The sequence below is a fragment of the Leptodactylus fuscus genome, chromosome 5, assembly GCF_031893055.1.
Source record: "Leptodactylus fuscus isolate aLepFus1 chromosome 5, aLepFus1.hap2, whole genome shotgun sequence".
In the NCBI taxonomy this organism is placed as follows: domain Eukaryota; kingdom Metazoa; phylum Chordata; class Amphibia; order Anura; family Leptodactylidae; genus Leptodactylus; species Leptodactylus fuscus.
In genome coordinates this window covers 198,388,157-198,412,520 of record NC_134269.1, presented here as the reverse complement: position 1 = coordinate 198,412,520, position 24,364 = coordinate 198,388,157, and the positions used below count along the sequence as shown (strand labels likewise).

General features: G+C 47.3%; 1 protein-coding gene across 1 annotated transcript in view; it reads right to left on the bottom strand.

Annotated features, from left to right (window-relative positions):
- Nucleotides 1–24,364, bottom strand: part of HMMR (hyaluronan mediated motility receptor) — a 41,112-nt gene that overhangs the window by 1,780 nt on the left and 14,968 nt on the right. Inside the window, exons 11-20 of the mRNA XM_075276417.1 lie at nt 23,407–23,504; nt 21,674–21,760; nt 20,419–20,597; nt 19,959–20,098; nt 19,656–19,870; nt 17,846–17,950; nt 2,528–3,673; nt 2,253–2,328; nt 947–1,123; nt 104–266 (exon numbers count right to left, since the gene is read on the bottom strand). Coding sequence (XP_075132518.1) covers nt 104–266; nt 947–1,123; nt 2,253–2,328; nt 2,528–3,673; nt 17,846–17,950; nt 19,656–19,870; nt 19,959–20,098; nt 20,419–20,597; nt 21,674–21,760; nt 23,407–23,504 — 2,386 coding nt within the window. The remainder of the gene's footprint in view (nt 1–103; nt 267–946; nt 1,124–2,252; nt 2,329–2,527; nt 3,674–17,845; nt 17,951–19,655; nt 19,871–19,958; nt 20,099–20,418; nt 20,598–21,673; nt 21,761–23,406; nt 23,505–24,364) is intronic.

Below are 24,364 nucleotides of genomic sequence, written 5' to 3'. Positions count from 1 at the left end.
ACCGATTGTGCAAACCAAAGCCAGAATTCTTCTGCATCTTTATTAGTTTATCTATATCAAGGAGTGAAGAGGAAGGCTCCTACTCATCTTCCTTAAATCTTACCGTCTTTTAATGGGGCTTTCGGATACACGTTCTCCTTGACATCATGCTGGAACGCCTTGGATGGATCAAATCTCTTTACACCGTGTAGGTCGTTTAAGTGGGATTGGAGTTGCTTTTCCATTTGCTTCTCCTTGGAAAGTTGGGCTCTTAGTTTGCTTATCTCCTATAGACAACAATGGAGACAATTTGATGGTTTGCACAACGTGCCGCAGTCATTCAATAGCCCCTCTTAGTGCCAACAATCTCCCCTCTTCTGTCTCATTACAGTTATAAGTAATCTCGTGTCCCAGGACCTCAGCCATGTTCTCCCCTTTACAGGCGGACAAGTAGTAAGGGCAACCGGAGATGCAGCCAAAAACTGGCCCTATATTGGTTGCTAATGGCGTTTGGGTTTGTAGGTGAACTAAACGTGAAGATCGCACGGACCTACTTAAAAACTGCAAGTCGATGTAACTTTACTTGCAATACTGCTGTTCTGTCTGAACTCATTCCTATGGTTATCTACCACCAAGTAACATACATGGATGCAAACGGTGTTGTCCGGGTTCTCATAATAAGTCCCTTAAACATGTAAATGTTACAGAACTTCTGAATAGACATTAGAAGCCCACTAAGGGCAGTGAAAACTATACGGTACTGTATACATTGTACAGCAAAGTCATTCCAAATATAACCCACAGCTCCTTCATCTCTGATATACAGAGTCAATGTCAGAACACCAACTATTTTACAAGAAAGCCTAGACTTATACATTACACCAAATAAAAGGCAACACCAAGCTTCATGATGCTGCCAGTGAAAGGATGATTTTTTGATAGCGACCCCTAGCTACAGATACAGTACCTGCTTAAGCTGAGTGTTTTCTGTTTTTAGCTTCATTACATGTTTAATCTTCTGTTTTTGATTCTGATGCCCGAGCAGCTTGGCATAGGCCTCACTAAGCTTGTTCAGTTCATCCTGGGCTGCTCCGTGTTCATTGAGCAAGGCGTTCTTCTCAGCTTCAAAGGCATCCAATTGTTGCTGCAGGGAAGTGGCGATAGAGGTAGAGAATATGAAAGCAATACAAAATTTTAAAAAATGGGGGGGGGGTTAGTCCTCAAGCTCAGGGAAGGGGCAGACAGAACCAAAACACCCCCTCCCCTTCCCCAGCACCCAAAAACTCCGACCATTACAATTTTTGAAATTTTCCAGTACCTGCTGCATTTCCCCCCCCCGGCTTATACTCGAGTCAATAAGTTTTCCCAGTTTCTTTTTGTGGTAAAATTAGGGACCTCGGCTTATATTCGGGTCGGCTTATACGGTAATATATAAATCTATCTATCCATCCCACAAGATTAAAAGGTGTTGTTCAGGATTATGAAAAAAGACCATTTCCACATAAGGACATTTATTTACACAGGAGAGGGGACAAGTGTGACCAGTGGGTGCCCCAACCCCTCTGACCCAGCAAAGTTGCAGGTGCACAAACTTGCCGATGAGCGCCTCAACTCCATAGGAAAGCCAAAGACAGTCAAGTGCTGTAATCCGCTTCTCTACTGCAGTACTACATTGAATTGGCAATGTGCCCATACGACTGCCATTCAAAAAAAGGGGCACCCAGGACCCATGTTCTTGTGAATAGCTGGAGGCCTAGAGGTTGGATCCCCACCTACCAGACAATTTTCCCTTACCCTGGCAATAAGGTCTATGTGTTACAACCCCTTCAGTGTGGAACATGTTCTTTGCATATTAATAATACAGCCAATATATACTGTATGCAGTTCAAGCAGGAGGGGGGGGGGGAATCATATTTCATATATGGGAAGTGTAGCTTGGAAGATGCAAGGAATTACAAAAGTTTGTCTCCAACCCTGCCGTCATAGGCACAATATAGATACAGTCTATGGCAACATCTACTCGGGATGGGTTCAACAAAAGCCTCCTACTGCCCTTTCATGCCGTCCCTTACTACAATACAAAGGGAAGTTAATGTTGATATCAAGTAACATTCATGTCTGGTACCATTTTGACTTCTCACTTGTTATGAAGCCCTATGATGGCACTTACCTAACCTGAACCCTTCTAGTCTGCATTGGCATACATCATTGGATTGTTACTTGTATACATCATTGATACATCTACATATATGGAAGTGACTATACAAGCCTACCTGAAAAGGTCGAACTTTATTCTGCAACTCTTCAAACATTGCCCGCCACTTGTTCTCATTGGACTCCGATTCTTTTCTGTATAGAAAAAGAAAATTCATATGTGTATAGGACTACTAGCGCCCCCAGCAGTACTGAAATGTGATTATCCATCAGTATGAAAATTAGATTTGAGGCCAGAAAACAATATCAAATGTATACAAAGTCACTGGACTTCAATTTCCTAAGACTTCTTATTCACCCATCCCATTCCTCCAGCATGTCATATATATTCTACCTTGAATATTCCTCTCTCAGCTCCTTGAGTTGGGATTCAAGACGCTCAAGTTCCCCATTCCGCTCATCTAACTCGAGTTCTGTTGCAGCCAAGGTCTCCTGCAGGTCATTCACTTGCTTCTCTAGCCGATCGCTGGCTTTCTTTGAAGATTCTTGCAGTTCGTGAAGTTGCTGCCCCATTTCTTCCCTTATTTTATTACAAGCCACGGACATTTCCTTCTCCATGGTTTGCTTCTCTTGTTTCACCATTTCCTCCAGCTGCTGCGCCATCTTGTTTTTGGTTTTGGAGGTTTCTTTCTGCAGCTCAAGTACCTGCAACTCTAACTCAAAGACAGTTTTGCTGGAGGACTCTTGCAGGTCGAGCAGTTGTTTTTTTAAGGCTTCTATGGTTCTTGTTGAAGTCTCCTGAAGGTCATGAAGTTGTCCCTCCAGTATTTCTTTGGTTTTTGCTGCAGTGTCTTGAAGTTCAGACTGCTGCTGCAATTGTTCCTTTGCAATTCTTGATGCTTCTTGAAGCTCATGTAACCGTTGCTCTAATACATCCTTAGTTCCACTAAGGTTATTTATCTGCTGTTCCAATCCTTCTTTAGTCTTTGAAGAGGATTCTTGAAGCTCAAGGAGCTGCTGCTCCAATCCTTCCTTCACCTTTGTTGAAGATTCCTGAAGCTCAAGGAGCTGTTGCTCCAATCCTTCCTTCACCTTTGTTGAAGATTCCTGAAGCTCAAGGAGCTGTTGCTCCAATCCTTTAGTCTTTGCTGAGGATTCCTGAAGCTCAAGGAGCTGCTGCTCTAATTCTTCCTTCTCCTTTGCCGAGGATTCCTGAAGCTCAAGGAGCTGCTGCTTAAATCCATCCTCAGTTTTTAGGGAAGCCTTCTGGACCTCTACAAGCTGAGCATTCAGTCTCTTTTCAGTGCTATTCATGGTCTCCTGGAGTTCCAACAATTGGATTTCTAACGTTTCCTTAGTTTGTTTCGACTCCGCTTTCAGCTTAGAGGTTTCCAGTTCCAGATCTTGTATGACCTTTACTTTACTGTCAAGAAGTTGTTGTAGAACTTTATTCTCCTCTTCTGCTTGAGCAGACTTCTCCAGTAGACCTGCATTAGTCGATTTCAGAGACTCGATTTCTGTTGTTGCCGAAACCTGTAAGCTAAAGAAAGGAATAAAGTTAAAAAGTTATATCCTCTACATACAGCAACTGATAATATAACACATACCTGAAGTTTAAGATTACAAGCACTCTTAATACTACGTTCTGGGGATAATATCACTCCTTAAGGAGAGATCACCTTCTCAGGCGTATGGGACTTACAAGTCTTTTTTGCTCCACTGGGGAATTATGGGAAAAATATGCTAATCTGTTTTCCAAGATGTAAAAAGGAAAACCGTGCCTCTGTTTGCTGCCCTCTAGGGGTAGCCCCCTTAAACATCATGCACGACTTTTTCAACAAGCCTTAATGCTATGATGTGGGGATTAGCCAAATCAGTATCCCAGCTGTGGACAGTGCTGTTTCAATCTGGTTGGATCTCCTCAGCACAGCGTAGGGAAATTTGATTTGGCAGAGATGAGAGACTTCTAGACCAGGTTCTGGGGATAAGATCACTCCTTAAAGGGATTCTACCATTAAACCACCTTTTTTTCTAATGAACATGTCGGAATAGCCTTAAGAAAGGCTATTCGTCTCCTACCTTTAGACGTGGTCTCCGTTGCGCCGTTCCGTAGAAATACCGGTTTTAACCGGTATGCAAATGAGCTCTCCGCAGCAATGAGGGCGGGCCCCAGCGCTAAAAGGCCGATGAGCACATCCCCATTGCTGCCTGAGAGCTCTTTCCTGCGCCGCCTCCTTCTTCTGCAGCAACTCCGCCTCTTCTGGTTTCTCTTGCTCTTGTAGTTCTATACAAGAGCATAGAGAGGCCACCCCAAAATGGCCACCAGCCAGCTCCTGTATTGAACTGCAAGAGCGGCTACCCCAAAATGGGGTGGCCTCTCTATGCTCCTGTACAGAACTACAAGAGCAAGAGAAGCCAGAAGGGGCGGAGTTGCTGCAGAAGAAGGAGGCGGCGCAGGAAAGAGCTCTGGGCAGCAATGGGGACGCGCTCATCGGTGTTTCAGCGCTGGGGCCCGCCCTCATTGCTGCGGAGAGCTCATTTGCATACCGGTTAAAACCGGTATTTCTACGGAACAGCGCAATGCAGACCACGTCTAAAGGTAGGAGACGAATAGTCTTTCTTAAGGCTATTCCGACGTGGTCATTAGAAAAAAAAAAAAAAAGTAGTTTAATGGTAGAATCTAGAGATGAGCGAACACTAAAATGTTCGAGGTTCGAAATTCGATTCGAACAGCCGCTCAATGTTCGTGTGTTCGAACGGGTTTCGAACCCCATTATAGTCTATGGGGAACAGATACTCGTTAAGGGGGAAACCCAAATCCGTGTCTGGAGGGTCACCAAGTCCACTATGACACCCCAGGAAATGATGCCAACACCTCTGGAATCACACTGGGACAGCAGGGGAAGCATGTCTGGGGGCATCTAACACACCAAAGACCCTCTATTACCCCAACATCACAGCCTAACAACTACACACTTTACACACTCAATACCACCTCTCTGACAGTAGGAAAACACCTTGAAACATGTGTATTTGGCACTTGCAGTGAGGAGAGCTTGTCACCAGCAGTGAATTTGGCCCTTGTAGTAAGTTGAGGTTGGCACCAACATTTGTTTTGAAAATCAGGGTGGATTGAGCCTCTAACCAGCAGAGTTTGGGCAAATTCATGGTGGAGGGAGCCTCTAAAAACCCCAGTTTGGACCAATTCATGGTGGAGGGAGACTCTAAAAACCCCAGTTTGGACCAATTCATGGTGGAGGGAGCCTCTAAAAACCCCAGTTTGGACCAATTCATGGTGGAGGGAGCCTCTAACCAGCCCAGTTTGGGCAAATTCATGGTGGAGGGAGCCTCTAACCAGCCCAGTTTGGACCAATTAATGGTGGAGGGAGCCTCTAACCAGCCCAGTTTGGACCAATTAATGGTGGAGGGAGCCTCTAACCACCCCAGTTTGGACCAATTCATGGTGGAGGGAGCCTCTAACCAGCCCAGTTTGGACCAATTCATGGTGGAGGGAGCCTCTAAAAAACCCAGTTTGGACCAATTCATGGTGGAGGGAGCCTCTAAACAGCCCAGTTTGGGCAAATTCATGGTGGAGGGAGCCTCTAACCACCCCAGTTTGGACCAATTCATGGTGGAGGGAGCCTCTAACCAGCCCAGTTTGGACCAATTCATGGTGGAGGGAGCCTCTAACCAGCCCAGTTTGGGCAAATTCATGGTGGAGGGAGCCTCTAAACAGCCCAGTTTGGGCAAATTCATGGTGGAGGGAGCCTCTAACCAGCCCAGTTTGGACCAATTCATGGTGGAGGGAGCCTCTAACCAGCCCAGTTTGGGCAAATTCATGGTGGAGGGAGCCTCTAAACAGCCCAGTTTGGGCAAATTCATGGTGGAGGGAGCCTCTAACCAGCCCAGTTTGGACCAATTAATGGTGGAGGGAGCCTCTAAACAGCCAAGTTTTGGGAAATTCATGGTGGAGGGAGCCTCTAACCAGCCCAGTTTGGACCAATTCATGGTGGAGGGAGCCTCTAACCAGCCCAGTTTGGACCAATTCATGGTGGAGGGAGCCTCTAAACAGCCCAGTTTGGGCAAATTCATGGTGGAGGGAGCCTCTAAAAAACCCAGTTTGGACCAATTCATGGTGGAGGGAGCCTCTAATTAGCCCAGTTTGGACCAATTAATTGTGGAGGGAGCCTCTAACCAGCCCAGTTTGGACCAATTAATGGTGGAGGGAGCCTCTAACCACCCCAGTTTGGGCAAATTCATGGTGGAGGGAGCCTCTAACCAGCCCAGTTTGGACCAATTAATGGTGGAGGGAGCCTCTAAACAGCCAAGTTTTGGGAAATTCATGGTGGAGGGAGCCTCTAACCAGCCCAGTTTGGACCAATTCATGGTGGAGGGAGCCTCTAAACAGCCCAGTTTGGGCAAATTCATGGTGGAGGGAGCCTCTAACCAGCCAAGTTTGGACCAATTCATGGTGAAGGGAGCCTCTAAAAACCCGTTTGGACCAATTCATGGTGGAGGGAGCCTCTAACCAGCCCAGTTTGGGCAAATTCATGGTGGAGGGAGCCTCTAAACAGCCCAGTTTGGGCAAATTCATGGTGGAGGGAGCCTCTAACCAGCCCAGTTTGGACCAATTCATGGTGGAGGGAGCCTCTAACCAGCCCAGTTTGGGCAAATTCATGGTGGAGGGAGCCTCTAAACAGCCCAGTTTGGGCAAATTCATGGTGGAGGGAGCCTCTAACCAGCCCAGTTTGGACCAATTAATGGTGGAGGGAGCCTCTAACCAGCCCAGTTTGGGCAAATTCATGGTGGAGGGAGCCTCTAACCAGCCCAGTTTGGGCAAATTCATGGTGGAGGGAGCCTCTAACCAGCCCAGTTTGGACCAATTCATGGTGGAGGGAGCCTCTAACCAGCCCAGTTTGGGCAAATTCATGGTGGAGGGAGCCTCTAAACAGCCCAGTTTGGGCAAATTCATGGTGGAGGGAGCCTCTAACCAGCCCAGTTTGGACCAATTAATGGTGGAGGGAGCCTCTAAACAGCCAAGTTTTGGGAAATTCATGGTGGAGGGAGCCTCTAACCAGCCCAGTTTGGACCAATTCATGGTGGAGGGAGCCTCTAAACAGCCCAGTTTGGGCAAATTCATGGTGGAGGGAGCCTCTAAACAGCCAAGTTTGGACCAATTCATGGTGAAGGGAGCCTCTAAAAACCCGTTTGGACCAATTCATGGTGGAGGGAGCCTCTAACCAGCCCAGTTTGGGCAAATTCATGGTGGAGGGAGCCTCTAAACAGCCCAGTTTGGGCAAATTCATGGTGGAGGGAGCCTCTAACCAGCCCAGTTTGGACCAATTCATGGTGGAGGGAGCCTCTAACCAGCCCAGTTTGGGCAAATTCATGGTGGAGGGAGCCTCTAACCAGCCCAGTTTGGGCAAATTCATGGTGGAGGGAGCCTCTAAACAGCCCAGTTTGGGCAAATTCATGGTGGAGGGAGCCTCTAACCAGCCCAGTTTGGACCAATTCATGGTGGAGGGAGCCTCTAACCAGCCCAGTTTGGGCAAATTCATGGTGGAGGGAGCCTCTAACCAGCCCAGTTTGGACCAATTCATGGTGGAGGGAGCCTCTAAACAGCCAAGTTTTGGGAAATTCATGGTGGAGGGAGCCTCTAACCAGCCCAGTTTGGACCAATTCATGGTGGAGGGAGCCTCTAACCAGCCCAGTTTGGACCAATTCATGGTGGAGGGAGCCTCTAAACAGCCCAGTTTGGGCAAATTCATGGTGGAGGGAGCCTCTAAAAAACCCAGTTTGGACCAATTCATGGTGGAGGGAGCCTCTAATTAGCCCAGTTTGGACCAATTAATTGTGGAGGGAGCCTCTAACCAGCCCAGTTTGGACCAATTAATGGTGGAGGGAGCCTCTAACCACCCCAGTTTGGGCAAATTCATGGTGGAGGGAGCCTCTAACCAGCCCAGTTTGGACCAATTAATGGTGGAGGGAGCCTCTAAACAGCCAAGTTTTGGGAAATTCATGGTGGAGGGAGCCTCTAACCAGCCCAGTTTGGACCAATTCATGGTGGAGGGAGCCTCTAAACAGCCCAGTTTGGGCAAATTCATGGTGGAGGGAGCCTCTAAAAAACCCAGTTTGGACCAATTCATGGTGGAGGGAGCCTCTAATTAGCCCAGTTTGGACCAATTAATTGTGGAGGGAGCCTCTAACCAGCCCAGTTTGGACCAATTCATGGTGGAGGGAGCCTCTAACCAGCCCAGTTTGGGCAAATTCATGGTGGAGGGAGCCTCTAAACAGCCCAGTTTGGGCAAATTCATGGTGGAGGGAGCCTCTAACCAGCCCAGTTTGGACCAATTAATGGTGGAGGGAGCCTCTAAACAGCCAAGTTTTGGGAAATTCATGGTGGAGGGAGCCTCTAACCAGCCCAGTTTGGACCAATTCATGGTGGAGGGAGCCTCTAAACAGCCCAGTTTGGGCAAATTCATGGTGGAGGGAGCCTCTAAACAGCCAAGTTTGGACCAATTCATGGTGAAGGGAGCCTCTAAAAACCCGTTTGGACCAATTCATGGTGGAGGGAGCCTCTAACCAGCCCAGTTTGGGCAAATTCATGGTGGAGGGAGCCTCTAAACAGCCCAGTTTGGGCAAATTCATGGTGGAGGGAGCCTCTAACCAGCCCAGTTTGGACCAATTCATGGTGGAGGGAGCCTCTAACCAGCCCAGTTTGGGCAAATTCATGGTGGAGGGAGCCTCTAAACAGCCCAGTTTGGGCAAATTCATGGTGGAGGGAGCCTCTAACCAGCCCAGTTTGGACCAATTAATGGTGGAGGGAGCCTCTAAACAGCCAAGTTTTGGGAAATTCATGGTGGAGGGAGCCTCTAACCAGCCCAGTTTGGACCAATTCATGGTGGAGGGAGCCTCTAACCAGCCCAGTTTGGACCAATTCATGGTGGAGGGAGCCTCTAAACAGCCCAGTTTGGGCAAATTCATGGTGGAGGGAGCCTCTAAAAAACCCAGTTTGGACCAATTCATGGTGGAGGGAGCCTCTAATTAGCCCAGTTTGGACCAATTAATTGTGGAGGGAGCCTCTAACCAGCCCAGTTTGGACCAATTAATGGTGGAGGGAGCCTCTAACCACCCCAGTTTGGGCAAATTCATGGTGGAGGGAGCCTCTAACCAGCCCAGTTTGGACCAATTCATGGTGGAGGGAGCCTCTAACCAGCCCAGTTTGGACCAATTCATGGTGGAGGGAGCCTCTAAACAGCCCAGTTTGGGCAAATTCATGGTGGAGGGAGCCTCTAAAAAACCCAGTTTGGACCAATTCATGGTGGAGGGAGCCTCTAATTAGCCCAGTTTGGACCAATTAATTGTGGAGGGAGCCTCTAACCAGCCCAGTTTGGACCAATTAATGGTGGAGGGAGCCTCTAACCACCCCAGTTTGGGCAAATTCATGGTGGAGGGAGCCTCTAACCAGCCCAGTTTGGACCAATTAATGGTGGAGGGAGCCTCTAAACAGCCAAGTTTTGGGAAATTCATGGTGGAGGGAGCCTCTAACCAGCCCAGTTTGGACCAATTCATGGTGGAGGGAGCCTCTAAACAGCCCAGTTTGGGCAAATTCATGGTGGAGGGAGCCTCTAAAAAACCCAGTTTGGACCAATTCATGGTGGAGGGAGCCTCTAATTAGCCCAGTTTGGACCAATTAATTGTGGAGGGAGCCTCTAACCAGCCCAGTTTGGACCAATTCATGGTGGAGGGAGCCTCTAACCAGCCCAGTTTGGGCAAATTCATGGTGGAGGGAGCCTCTAAACAGCCCAGTTTGGGCAAATTCATGGTGGAGGGAGCCTCTAACCAGCCCAGTTTGGACCAATTAATGGTGGAGGGAGCCTCTAAACAGCCAAGTTTTGGGAAATTCATGGTGGAGGGAGCCTCTAACCAGCCCAGTTTGGACCAATTCATGGTGGAGGGAGCCTCTAAACAGCCCAGTTTGGGCAAATTCATGGTGGAGGGAGCCTCTAAACAGCCAAGTTTGGACCAATTCATGGTGAAGGGAGCCTCTAAAAACCCGTTTGGACCAATTCATGGTGGAGGGAGCCTCTAATTAGCCCAGTTTGGACCAATTAATTGTGGAGGGAGCCTTTTTAGAGGCTCCCAAAGGAGCCTCTAACCAGCAGAGTTGTGGGAAAGCAGGGTGGAGGGAGCCTCTAACCAGCAGAGTTGGTGGAAATCAGGGTGGAGGGAGCCTCTAACCAGCAGAGTTGGGGGAAATCATGTTGGAGGGAGCCTAGTATTAGCAGAATTGTGCAACGCTTATGGTGGATGAGTATGAGGATGCGGAGGAATTGGAGAGGTTGAGTACAGACATGGAGTTTCATGTTGGGGTGCTTTACACAGGTGGGCACAAAAATGAAGGCTCTATCCAGTGGTGGTTCATTTTTATCAAAGTGAGCCGGTCGGCACTCTCAGCTGACAGACGGGTGCGCTTGTCAGTGATGATGCCACCGGCTGCACTGAACACCCTCTCAGATAGGACGCTGGCGGCAGGACAGGACAGCACCTCCAAGGCATATAGGGCAAGTTCAAGCCACAGGTCCAACTTCGACACCCAATACGTGTAGGGCGCAGAGGGGTCGGAGAGGACAGGGCTGTGGTTGGAAAGGTATTCCCGCAACATGCGCCTATACTTCTCACGCCTGGTGACACTAGGACCCTCCGTGGCGGCACTTTGGCGAGGGGGTGCCATCAAGGTGTCCCAGACCTTAGACAGTGTGCCCCTCGTTTGTGTGGACCGGTGAGAACTTGGTTGCCTACTGGAGGAACTGCCCTCCCTGCCGCCAACGTCACATGCTGGAAACATCTCCATCATATTCTGCACCAATTGCCTGTGGCAAGCATTGATGCGATTGGCCCTCCCCTCTACCGGAATAAAAGACGAGATGTTGTTTTTATACCGGGGGTCAAGGATAGCAAAGATCCAGTACTGGTTGTCCTCCATGATTTTGACAATACGCTTGTCGGTTGTAAAGCACCCCAACATGAACTCAGCCATGTCTGCCACAGTGTTAGTTGGCATGACTCCTCTGGCCCCACCGGAAAGTTCAATCTCCATTTCCTCCTCATCCTCCATGTCTACCCATCCGCGCTGCAACAATGGGACGATTCGAAGTTGCCCGGAAGCCTCCTGTATCACCATCACATCATCGGACAACTCTTCTTCCTCCTCCTCCTCCTCCTCCTCCTCCATTAAACGCAGTGAAGCGGACAGATGTGTGGACCTACTCTCCAGCTGTGACGGATCGGATGCTATCCCTAACTCCTCTGTGTGATCTGAGTTATCCCTGATGTCAATCAGGGATTCTCTCAGAACACACAAGAGCGGGATTGTAAGGCTCACCATCGCATCCTCAGAGCTCACCCTCCTTGTGGACTCCTCAAAGACCCGTAGGATGTCACAAAGGTCTCTCATCCATGGCCACTCATGGATGTGAAACTGAGGCAGCTGACTTTGTGGCACCCTAGGGTTTTGTAGCTGGTATTCCATCAAAGGTCTCTGCTGCTCAACCACTCTATTCAACATCTGAAACGTTGAGTTCCAGCGTGTGGGGACGTCGCACAAAAGCCGGTGTTGTGGCACATGCAGGCGTTGCTGGAGAGATTTTAAGCTAGCAGCGGCTACTGTCGACTTGCGAAAGTGGGCGCACATGCGCCGCACTTTCACCAGTAGCTCTGGAACATTGGGGTAGCTCTTTAGGAAACGTTGCACCACTAGGTTGAAGACGTGGGCCAGGCATGGAACATGTTGGAGTCCGGCAAGCTCCAGAGCTGCTACCAGGTTCCGGCCGTTATCACAAACGACCATGCCTGGGCCCAGGTGCAGCGGCTCAAACCATATTGCCGTCTCATCGAGGAGGGCATCCCTCACCTCGGAGGCAGTGTGCTGTCTGTCCCCCAAGCTGATCAGCTTCAGCACAGCCTGCTGACGTCTACCAACGCCAGTGCTGCAACGTTTCCAACTCGTAGCTGGGGTCAATCTAACAGCGGAGGAGGAGGCGGTGGCGGAGGAGGAGGCGGTGGCGGAGGAGGAGGCGGTAGAGGAGGAGGAGGAGGGGGGTGTTCTTCTCGTGTCCCTGCCAGGAATGTTAGGCGGGGAGACGAGGTACACCGGGCCAGTTTGGGAAGCAGTCCCAGCCTCAACTACATTCACCCAGTGTGCCGTCAGTGAAATGTAGCGTCCCTGTCCGCATGCACTTGTCCACGCGTCGGTGGTCAAGTGGACCTTTGTGCAAAGCGCGGAACTAAGGGCCCGCCTGATGTTGAGTGACACGTGCTGGTGCAAGGCGGGGACGGCACACCGGGAGAAGTAGTGACGGCTAGGGACGGCATAGCGAGGTGCCGCAGTTGCCATCAGGTCCAGGAAGGCGGGAGTTTCAACAAGCCGGAACGCCAACATCTCCTGGGCCAGCAGTTTAGCGATGTTGGCGTTCAAGGCTTGCGCGTGTGGGTGGTTAGCAGTGTATTTCTGCCGCCGCTCCAATGTCTGAGAGATGGTGGGTTGTTGTAAAGAAACGCCTGATGGTGCCTTTGATGGTGCAGGAGAAGGAGATAAGACAGGACCAGGGGAGGATGAGGTAGAAGTCAACAAAGTGGCGGAGGCAGATGAAGTGGTGTCCTGGCTCGTCCTCTGGAGTGCATCGCCAGCACAGTCAGCAGTGGCAGTGGCAGAGGCAGAGGCAGTGGCAGTGGTGTGAACGGCAGGCGGCCTTTGTCCTGCCGTTGCTGCCTGCCACTGATTCCAGTGCTTGGATTCCAAATGACGGCGCATTGAAGTGGTGGACAGGTTGCTCTTCTCAGAGCCCCTAATCAATTTCGAGAGGCAAATTGTGCAGACAACACTATATCTGTCCTCGGCGCATTCCTTGAAAAAACTCCACACCTTCGAGAAACGTGCCCTCGAGGTGGGAGTTTTTCGGGGCTGGGTACGAACTGGAACATCTTGGGAGATTCCGGGTGTGGCCTGGCTTCGCCTAAGCTGCTGACCTCTGCCTCTGCCTCTAGCTACCCTTTTTGGTGCTGCACCTGCCTCAACATCCACACTACTTTCCCCGCTTGACATCCCCCCTGTCCAGGTCGGGTCAGTGTCCTCATCATCCACCACTTCCTCTTCCAACTCCTGTCTCATCTCCTCCTCCCGCACAATGCGCCGGTCAACTGGATGCCCTGACGGCAACTGCGTCACATCATCGTCGATGAGGGTGGGTTGCTGGTCATCCACCACCAAATCGAACGGAGATGGAGGAGACTCTAGTGTTTGAGCATCTGGACACAGATGCTCCTCTGTTAGGTTCGTGGAATCGTGACGTGGAGAGGCAGGTTGAGGGACAATGAAAGGAGCGGAGAACAGCTCTGGGGAGCAGGGACAGTTTGGGTTATTGTTCTGTAAAGCTTCGGAATTTTGGGAGGAAGGAAGACAAGACTGTTGGGTAATAGGAGGAGAGGAGGCAGAGTCTGACTGGCTGCTGGACAATGTGCTGTAAGCGTTCTCTGACAGCCATTGCAAGACCTGTTCCTGGTTCTCGGGCCTACTAAGGTTTGTACCCTGCAGTTTAGTTAATGTGGCAAGCAACCCTGGCACTGTGGAGTGGCGCAATGCTTGCTGCCCCACAGGAGTAGGCACGGGACGCCCTGTGGCTTCACTGCTACCTTGCTCCCCAGAACCATTCCCCCGACCTCGCCCACGGCCTCGTCCACGTCCCTTTCCGGGAGCCTTGCGCATTTTGAATTCCTAGTTAGAAATTGGCACTGTATACCAGTAGTAAAAATTGTGGGTGCACGTAACCCCAATATATTCTTTGAATTCCCAGTCAGAAACTGGCACTATATGGCAGTAGCAAGAAATGAGGGTATTTGTATTCCCAATATACTCTTTGAATTCCCAGTCAGACAATGGCACTGTATACCAGTAGTAAAAATTGTGGGTGCACGTAACCCCAATATATTCTTTGAATTCCCAGTCAGAAACTGGCACTATATGGCAGTAGCAAGAAATGAGGGTATTTGTATTCCCAATATACTCTTTGAATTCCCAGTCAGACAATGGCACTGTATACCAGTAGTAAAAATTGTGGGTGCACGTAACCCCAATATATTCTTTGAATTCCCAGTCAGAAACTGGCACTATATGGCAGTAGCAAGAAATGAGGGTATTTGTATTCCCAATATACTCTTTGAATTCCCAGTCAGACAATGGCACTGTATACCAGTAGTAAAAATTGTGGGTGCACGTAACCCCAATATATTCTTTGAATTCCCAGTCAGAAACTGGCACTATATGGCAGTAGCAAGAAATGAGGGTATTTGTATTCCCAATATACTCTTTGAATTCCCAGTCAGACAATGGCACTGTATACCAGTAGTAAAAATTGTGGGTGCACGTAACCCCAATATATTCTTTGAATTCCCAGTCAGAAACTGGCACTATATGGCAGTAGCAAGAAATGAGGGTATTTGTATTCCCAATATACTCTTTGAATTCCCAGTCAGACAATGGCACTGTATACCAGTAGTAAAAATTGTGGGTGCACGTAACCCCAATATATTCTTTGAATTCCCAGTCAGAAACTGGCACTATATGGCAGTAGCAAGAAATGAGGGTATTTGTATTCCCAATATACTCTTTGAATTCCCAGTCAGACAATGGCACTGTATACCAGTAGTAAAAATTGTGGGTGCACGTAACCCCAATATATTCTTTGAATTCCCAGTCAGAAACTGGCACTATATGGCAGTAGCAAGAAATGAGGGTATTTGTATTCCCAATATACTCTTTGAATTCCCAGTCAGACAATGGCACTGTATACCAGTAGTAAAAATTGTGGGTGCACGTAACCCCAATATATTCTTTGAATTCCCAGTCAGAAACTGGCACTATATGGCAGTAGCAAGAAATGAGGGTATTTGTATTCCCAATATACTCTTTGAATTCCCAGTCAGACAATGGCACTGTATACCAGTAGTAAAAATTGTGGGTGCACGTAACCCCAATATATTCTTTGAATTCCCAGTCAGAAACTGGCACTATATGGCAGTAGCAAGAAATGAGGGTATTTGTATTCCCAATATACTCTTTGAATTCCCAGTCAGACAATGGCACTGTATACCAGTAGTAAAAATTGTGGGTGCACGTAACCCCAATATATTCTTTGAATTCCCAGTCAGAAACTGGCACTATATGGCAGTAGCAAGAAATGAGGGTATTTGTATTCCCAATATACTCTTTGAATTCCCAGTCAGACAATGGCACTGTATACCAGTAGTAAAAATTGTGGGTGCACGTAACCCCAATATATTCTTTGAATTACCAGTCAGAAACTGGCACTATATGGCAGTAGCAAGAAATGAGGGTATTTGTATTCCCAATATACTCTTTGAATTCCCAGTCAGACAATGGCACTGTATACCAGTAGTAAAAATTGTGGGTGCACGTAACCCCAATATATTCTTTGAATTCCCAGTCAGAAACTGGCACTATATGGCAGTAGCAAGAAATGAGGGTATTTGTATTCCCAATATACTCTTTGAATTCCCAGTCAGACAATGGCACTGTATACCAGTAGTAAAAATTGTGGGTGCACGTAACCCCAATATATTCTTTGAATTCCCAGTCAGAAACTGGCACTATATGGCAGTAGCAAGAAATGAGGGTATTTGTATTCCCAATATACTCTTTGAATTCCCAGTCAGACAATGGCACTGTATACCAGTAGTAAAAATTGTGGGTGCACGTAACCCCAATATATTCTTTGAATTCCCAGTCAGAAACTGGCACTATATGGCAGTAGCAAGAAATGAGGGTATTTGTATTCCCAATATACTCTTTGAATTCCCAGTCAGACAATGGCACTGTATACCAGTAGTAAAAATTGTGGGTGCACGTAACCCCAATATATTCTTTGAATTCCCAGTCAGAAACTGGCACTATATGGCAGTAGCAAGAAATGAGGGTATTTGTATTCCCAATATACTCTTTGAATTCCCAGTCAGACAATGGCACTGTATACCAGTAGTAAAAATTGTGGGTGCACGTAACCCCAATATATTCTTTGAATTCCCAGTCAGAAACTGGCACTATATGGCAGTAGCAAGAAATGAGGGTATTTATAACCCCAATATATTCTTTGAATTCCCAGTCAGACAATGGCACTGTATACCAGTAGTAAAAATTGTGGGTGCACGTAACCCCAATATATTCTTTGAATTCCCAGTCAGAAACTGGCACTATATGGCAGTAGCAAGAAATGAGGGTATTTGTATTCCCAATATACTCTTTGAATTCCCAGTCAGACAATGGCACTGTATACCAGTAGTAAAAATTGTGGGTGCACGTAACCCCAATATATTCTTTGAATTCCCAGTCAGACACTGGCACTATATGGCAGTAGCAAGAAATGAGGGTATTTGTATTCCCAATATATTCTTTGAATTCCCAGTCAGACAATGGCACTGTATACCAGTAGTAAAAATTGTGGGTGCACGTAACCCCAATATATTCTTTGAATTACCAGTCAGAAACTGGCACTATATGGCAGTAGCAAGAAATGAGGGTATTTGTATTCCCAATATATTCTTTGAATTCCCAGTCAGACAATGGCACTGTATACCAGTAGTAAAAATTGTGGGTGTATATAGCCCCAATTCTATTGCTAGGGGACTTGCAGGGTATTTCTGGGGTGAAGGTGGGGGGGCACACCGTTGGAACGGGTATCGGGGTATATATCGGGTATACGGGAATACACTGACAGTGTATTCCATTCAGGATCCTGGGAAAGCTGGGTTGCGGCGATTGAGCCCGTCAGTGCCACGTTACACTGACAAGCTTCTCCCTGGAATTTAGCTCTTACAAGAGCTGTTGGTTGTCTTCTCCTTCCTATCCTAGCCTGTCCCTGCCTACCCAGAATCTAAGCCCTAGCTAGCTGGACGGAAACCTCCGTCCTCGGTGAATTGCAAGCTCAGAATGACGCGAAGCTGGGCGTCGCTGTTCTTTTAAATTAGAGGTCACATGTTTTCGGCAGCCAATGGGTTTTGCCTACTTTTTTCAACGTCACCGGTGTCGTAGTTCCTGTCCCACCTACCCTGCGCTGTTATTGGAGCAAAAAAGGCGCCAGGGAAGGTGGGAGGGGAATCGAGTAATGGCGCACTTTACCACGCGGTGTTCGATTCGATTCGAACATGCCGAACAGCCTAATATCCGATCGAACATGAGTTCGATAGAACACTGTTCGCTCATCTCTAGTAGAATCCCTTTAAGGAGAGATCACCTTCACAGGCGTATGGAGACTTACAAAAGCCTGTCTCGCTCCTCTGGGGGATTATGGGAAAAATATGCAAATCTGGTTTTCCAAAAAATTTTTTGCCCTAGAGGGCAGCAAACAAAGGCACTGTTTTCCTATTTACATCTTGGAAAAGGAATTTGTACATTTTTCTCTTAATACTACATCAACTTCTGAAACTTTTTCCACAATGCCTCCATACTCTAACCAGACTGGTCATCAGATCCCAAAGAGAACCTGAATTTGTTGCTACAGACAATACAATGTCAGTCTGTAGCAGTTCAGGTTTCTTGTTCACAACACCAAAATTTCCTTGCACTAAGTGCACTGAAATAGAACAATTGCATTTTGAACCTATAATAAAAAACACCATCAATCCTAAGATCTGCAGGTACCTTTCATATTCAGTAAGTTTACACAATGTGGTGTCGTGTTCTTCTTTCAGCCGAGACATTTTCCTTTTGTGTTTTTCTTTAGCCTTTTCCAGCTCTTGGATTTTCCTGTAAATAGAGATTTGTCAATAAGCGATCAGACACTTCTTCCCTGTGGATAGGGGATAAGGGTCTAGTAGGAGAACTTCTTTCAAGAACAAAGGTTCAGTGTAAAGAATCTCTGGAGAATGAAAAGGCCAACAACCTCAGGGCAAGTTCACACAGAGCTTTTTTGCAGGCAAGATATTGAGGTGGAATTTGCCTCAAAAATCATCTCTAAACACTCATTGATTTCTATGGGAGCCAGGAGTCGATTTTCCCTCTAGCAGCATGACTGCTCTTCTGGCAAATGTTAATGGGAGAGTTTAGAGGAGTTTGAGGATGGTATTCTATCTCCAAAAAATTTCCCTCTTAAAAGGGATCCTATCATTGGATACCCTTTTTTTCCTCCCTAACACGTAGGAATAGCCTTAAGGAAGGCTATTCTTCTACCTTTAGATGTCTTCTCTGCGCCGCCGTTCGGTTGAAATCCCGGTTTTCTTCAGTATGCAAACGAGTTCTCTTGCAGCACTGGGGGCGTTCCCCAGCGCTCAAACAGCACTGGGGGAGTCACCAATGCGCCAAGAGAACTCTCCAGAGACGCCTCTATCTTCTTCTGGAACGGCCTTTCCCTGCGTCGTCTTCTATCCTGGGTTTCAATCTTCTAGGCCTCGGGCAGAGCTGACTGCGCTTGCCCGGGCCACAAGAAAATGGTTACTTACACAGTAAGCTGGTGCAAGCGGCTATTTTCTTGTGGCTCGGGCATGCGCAGTCAGCTCTGATCAAGGCCTAGAAGATTGAAACCCAGGATGGAAGAAGACGCAGGGAAAGGCCATTCCAGAAGAAGATGGAGGCTGCAATGGAGATTGCTCTTGCAGCATTGGGGACACCCCCAGTGCTGTTTGAGCACTGGGGACCGCCCCCAGTGCTGCGAGAGAACTCATTTGCATACCGAAGACAACCCGGATTGCTAAGGAACAGCAGCGCAGAGAAAACATCTAAAGGTAGGAGAAGAATAGCCTTTCTTAAGGCTATTCCTACGTGTTTAGAGTTTAAAGGGATCCTATGATTGTATACCCATTTTTTCTGACTATGTGAACTTAACCTTACTGGATGTCTCACCCCTACATTAAAGACAGCCTTTCAATGTTTTACAGAGTGAAAATCCTGTTAAAGGGGTATTCTCATAACTCTTGTTCTGCAGCCTGAAGGCTCTTAAATCTCTTCACTGCCTGGATTTCTATCACATTGGTGGGCGGGGTTTCACTTGCTCTGCTATGATCCACAGTATGACACTGATGTGGAAACTGATGTAGCAGAGCTGGATTTGAGTCATCTTGCATTACATACAGAGGTAAAGGACTCTCTATCTCAGGCCTTATCAGCCAAATTCTATTAAACCGGCTGATAAGTGAAAAACTGAAGATAGACAGCATAGTAATCCCAGAGCTATCATCTCCCCCTCCCCTATACGAGGAGCTCCGTTGCTTGTCAGCCCCTCCCTCCCCCCTGAGAGCAGGCAGCTGTCACTTGACAAATGAGCAGATAATCCCAAGGGCCAGTGTCAACAATGAAGTGAATAAATTAAGATAGCGGCCAAACAAAGCAGTTTTGATAAAGCAATGTATTTAGGAAAAGTCTTAAATCCACATAAACTATAGTATAGATAGGATCCTTGTTATGGGACAACCCCTTTAATTCAGTTTCATGTGTTCATCTATACCATATGGCTCACCCTTTCAGAGTTTCTTCTAGATGAACCAGCTCCTCAGCGCTCACTTTGTTAACTTGTGATAGTTGGAGAATCATTTTTTCTGCCTCTTCCTCCTGTTGTTGTAGCCTATCGAGTTCATCCAAAGCCCCCTCTAGCTCATCTTCTAGAAGACCCCTCTCTTGTATCATTTCTTCCTTCACTTTCTGCAGTTCCAACTTTAGAGCAGCGGAGGTCTCCTAAATTGTAAGAGTGGAAACGTTAACAAATGCCAGAGGTAGTAGATATAGAACAGGAACCTAAACCTTGGTGTTCTAGATCTTTTACCATCTCCTTCTCCAGAAGACTTTTCAGCTCTTCCTCTCTGATCTGGCGTTGCCCATCTTCTTGGCTCACCAACTGCTTCAAAGCATCCAGTTCTGCAGATAAGCTTTTCTCTCTTGTGCTGCTTTCACTTAAGAGATTTTCTGGAACAATTGGGAAGAATGTTAACACCTTGGGGCAAATTTACGAATATTGTAATAGATATTGTAAACTGACTAGACCATCTTATACTGCATCAGTTTTATCACAGTGACGGATGCGGGATGATCAACTACAAAGCCTAAAGTTGTTGCAGACAAAAGGCAGCAACAAACCCCAGCCCTTCATTTGTCAAGGCACAAAAAAAGGTCTAAAAGTATGAATAAATGTGGTGCACAGCATGCAGGCCAATGTAATGGCTTATTTATTAGTAAATTTCTCCTTTCAAAGCAATACAAACAGGTTTCAAACTTCTGTTTCTTACCCTTTTCTTGCAGCAGTGCAACATACTTGTCCTCCAATTCTCTGATTTTGGCCAACAACTCGCCTTCCTTCTGGCTGAAGAGGTCTCTCTGGTCTACTTGTTCCAGCTCTTTCTGCTTTAAGCGCTCCTCAGCCTGGTCTACAAGCAGCTTGTAGTTTTCAGCTTGTGAAGTGAGATTACTGAAAGCAAAGTTTACACATCAGTCATGCATAGACATCTACAAAAATTGATGCAACATCTGATCATACAAAAGCTTCACGCCCATTTTCATGCTTAAAAGGATTCTATCATTAAAAATCAAAATTTTTTTTCTTGATAACACGTAGGAATAGCCTTAAGAAAGACTATTCTCCTAACTTTAGATATCTTCTCCGCGCCGCTGTTCGTTAGATATACCGGTTTTCGTCTGTATGCAATGAGTAGTCTCGCAGCACTGGGGGCGGGTCCCCTGCGCTCAAACAGCACTGGGGGGCGTCCCCAATGCTGAAAGACATGTCTCCAGTGACACCTCCTTCAGGAACGGCCTCTCCGCATCTTCTTCCGTCCTGGGTTTCAATCTTCTAGGCATGCTAGGCTTCTCTGCCTTCGGGCCTTGAGCAGAGCCGACTGCGCAAACCCGTCAGCCACACATGGTCACTCACACCAGTTTACTGTGTAAGCGGCCACAAGAAAATGGTTTACTGTGTACTTGGCCATTTTCTTGTGGCTGCCAGGCATGCGCAGTTGGCTCTGCTTGAGGCCTGAAGGCAGAGCAGACTGCGCGTATGTCTAGAAGATTGAAAGATGCGGAGAGAAGCAGTTCCTAAAGATGGAGGTGGCGCTGGAGATTTCTCTCGCAGCATTGGGGACGCCCCCCAGTGCTGCAAGACAACTCAATTACATAGACGAAATCCGGGATTTCTACTGACTGGCGGCGTAGAGAAGACATCTAAGGGTAGGAGAAGAATAGCCTTTAAGGCTATTCCTACGTGTGATCGAGAAAAAAAAAAAATAAAAAAAATTTAATGATAGAATCCCATTAAAATAATCGTATAGTCTTGCAGAGTCAGACTACTCTATGCATATCAAGCCAGTTCCCCTGGTCCTCAGCTGGTGCAATTCTCTGTACTGGAGAGTATGCCGATCACCAACTGAGCCTACAGGAACTATGGAAATCCACAGCTTTACTCATTTTCAAATGGAAATGTAGAAGTTAAATTATATCTGGGGAAAGCAATGCACAAGAATCTCTGCCCAAAAGTTTTAAGCAAGTAACCTCATCTTCTCCACAATGGCAGTCAGCTTCTTCTCAGTCTCCGCTTTCTCCTGTACCAACTTGCTTCTTTCCTCTTCAGTTTCAGCACTATGAAAGAAGAAGAAACTTAGTTTCCTTCTAGGTCATGGCAGGAAAGTTAAGTTTAAAGGGATTCTATAAATAAAATCACTTTTTTTCTCAATCACATGTAGGAATAGCCTTAAAGAGGACCTTTCATCAGATCGGGCACAGGCAGTTCTATATACTGCTGGAAAGTCTACAGTGCGCTGAATTCAGCACACTATCTGCTTTCCCGATCTGTGCCCCGGGTAAAGCACCATCGTCCCGGTACCGTAGCGCTTTACAGTCAGAAGGGTGTTCCTGAGTCAGTCAGGGACGCCCTTCTGCCCAGCAGCGCCTATCGCGCTGTACAGTGTGAGCGGGGAGGAACGCCCCCTCCCTCTGCTCACAGTGCTCGCCCGTAGATGAGTATTATCAGGAGGGGGGCGTTCCTCCCCGCTCACACTGTACAGCGCGATAGGCGCTGCTGTGCAGAAGGACGTTGCTGACTGACTGTCAGGAACGCCCTTCTGACTGTAAAGCACTACGGTACCGGGACCGATAGCTCTATACCCGGGGCACAGATCGGGAAAGCCGACAGTGCTCTGAACTCAGCGCACTGTAGACTTTCCAGCAGTATATAGAACTGCCTGTGCCCAATCTGATGAAAGGTCCTCTTTAAGAAAGGCTATTTTTCTCCTACCTTTAGAATTCTTCTCCGTGCCACCATTCGGTAGAAATCCCAGTTTTTGTCTGTATGCAAATGAGTTCTCTCAGTACTGGGGGCGTCACCAATGCTGCAAGAGAACTCTCCAGCGCCGCCTCTATCTTCTTCAGGAACTGCCTCTCTGCGCATAATCGTCCAGAGCTGGGTTCTACGCGTGCGCATTCGACTCTGCCATCGGGCCTCAGACAGAGCCGACTGCGCATACCCACAGGCCACAAGAAAATGGCCGCTTACACCAGCTTACTGTGTAAGCGGACATTTTTCTCATGGCCATGGGCATGCACAGTCTGCTCTGCCCGAGGACTAACAGATAGAAACGGCTCTGGATGAAGACGTGCAGAGAGGCCGTTCCTGAAGACAGAGGCAGCGCTGGAGATTTCTCTCGCAGCATTGGGGACACCTCCAATGCTGTTTGAGTGCTGAGGACCGCCCCCAGTGCTGTGAGAGAACTCATATGCATACACACGAAAACCAGGATTTCTAGTGAACGACGGCGCGGAGAAGACATCTAAAGGTAGGAGAAGAATAGCCTTTCTTAAGGCTATTCCTACGTGTGATTGAGGAAAAAAAAAAAGTGATTTTAATGATTGAACCCTTAAAGGGATTCTGTAATCTATCCAAATACAAAGATCTGCAGATAGACTGATCATACATATTTTTCCCACGCTCTCTATAGACAAAGCAAAGGCTTGCCTCCTAGAAGATTAGGATCAAGAAATAGAAACTCACAGCACCATAGATTGTAACAGTAGAGCCACAGTAGTATTGAATCTCACAGTGCCATAAAATTATAGGATGCTGCAAGTTCAGTTCACACATGCCAAGAAATTAAGACCACACACGGACTGTGTTTTCGTCAGAATAAGGTTTTAAAGGGTCCAAAAAGCGGTCTCGCTTTAGAAAAAATTTCCATTCAGACGGATTTGCACATTTTCCATGTAGTTTTGCAGTTCATACAATTACTTACAGTTGTCCTTCAAGCTGAATGATTTTTTGCAGTGCTTCTTCTAGCTTAGCTTGAGCCTCTAGTAGCTTATGTTCAACATCTGCAAGTCGGGTGAGAGCCTGCAAAGGGGTTTTAAACAAATCTGATTTAGAAAACATCATCTACTGAAGTATGAAAGGAAGCCAAAGAATGTATAAGAGTATCGCAGGGTGGAACCTTGTAGGAAATGCATCTGCATGCTGTGACTATACGGCTAGGTTTCTATATAGGCTTGTATATAACTAAGGCACAGTGCCACCCAGTGGTCATTGAAGAAAACATTTCCTGTACGATTTTACTTTTGCTGCTACTGCTAATGGACTTTAGTACTAAAAACAGTAACGTGTACAATCCAGTCACAAAATATGGCTTTTGGAAAGGTAAAAATTTCCCCAAAGGTCAAATTATAATTATATATTTATATATATATATATATATATATATATATATATATATATATATATATATATATATATATATATATTTTACCGGTAATATTCTATCCTATTATAAATGTGAAAGTTGGGGGCTACAGAGGGGGCCGGGGGTTTAGGGCCAGAGGGCAGAAGGTAAGTAGGGGGGAGGGGGGGTGAGGGCCAGATTGCACAAGTAGAAAGAGGGGGGGGGGGGGGTAACCGGGGTCACGGGTGGGTGGTGGGGGAAGGGGTAGATGTATGAGGTGACTAATCTCTAAAGGGGTGGGCCAGGGGACCGGGTGGGGATAAGGGGAGGGCCAGGAGGCCTGGTTGGGGGGAAACGGGAGTGCTGGAGGTGCAGCAGCGGGGGCGTGGGGTCCCAGCCCACGATGCTGTGTGAGAGCCCGCGCTGGCCACAACGAAACGGACATGGGGGGCCATGGGCTGCGCTGCAGGTGGTTCGCGCAAGGGTGAGGGGACAATGGACAAAGTCGCGGGTTATAGCTAGTATGTAATATATTTTA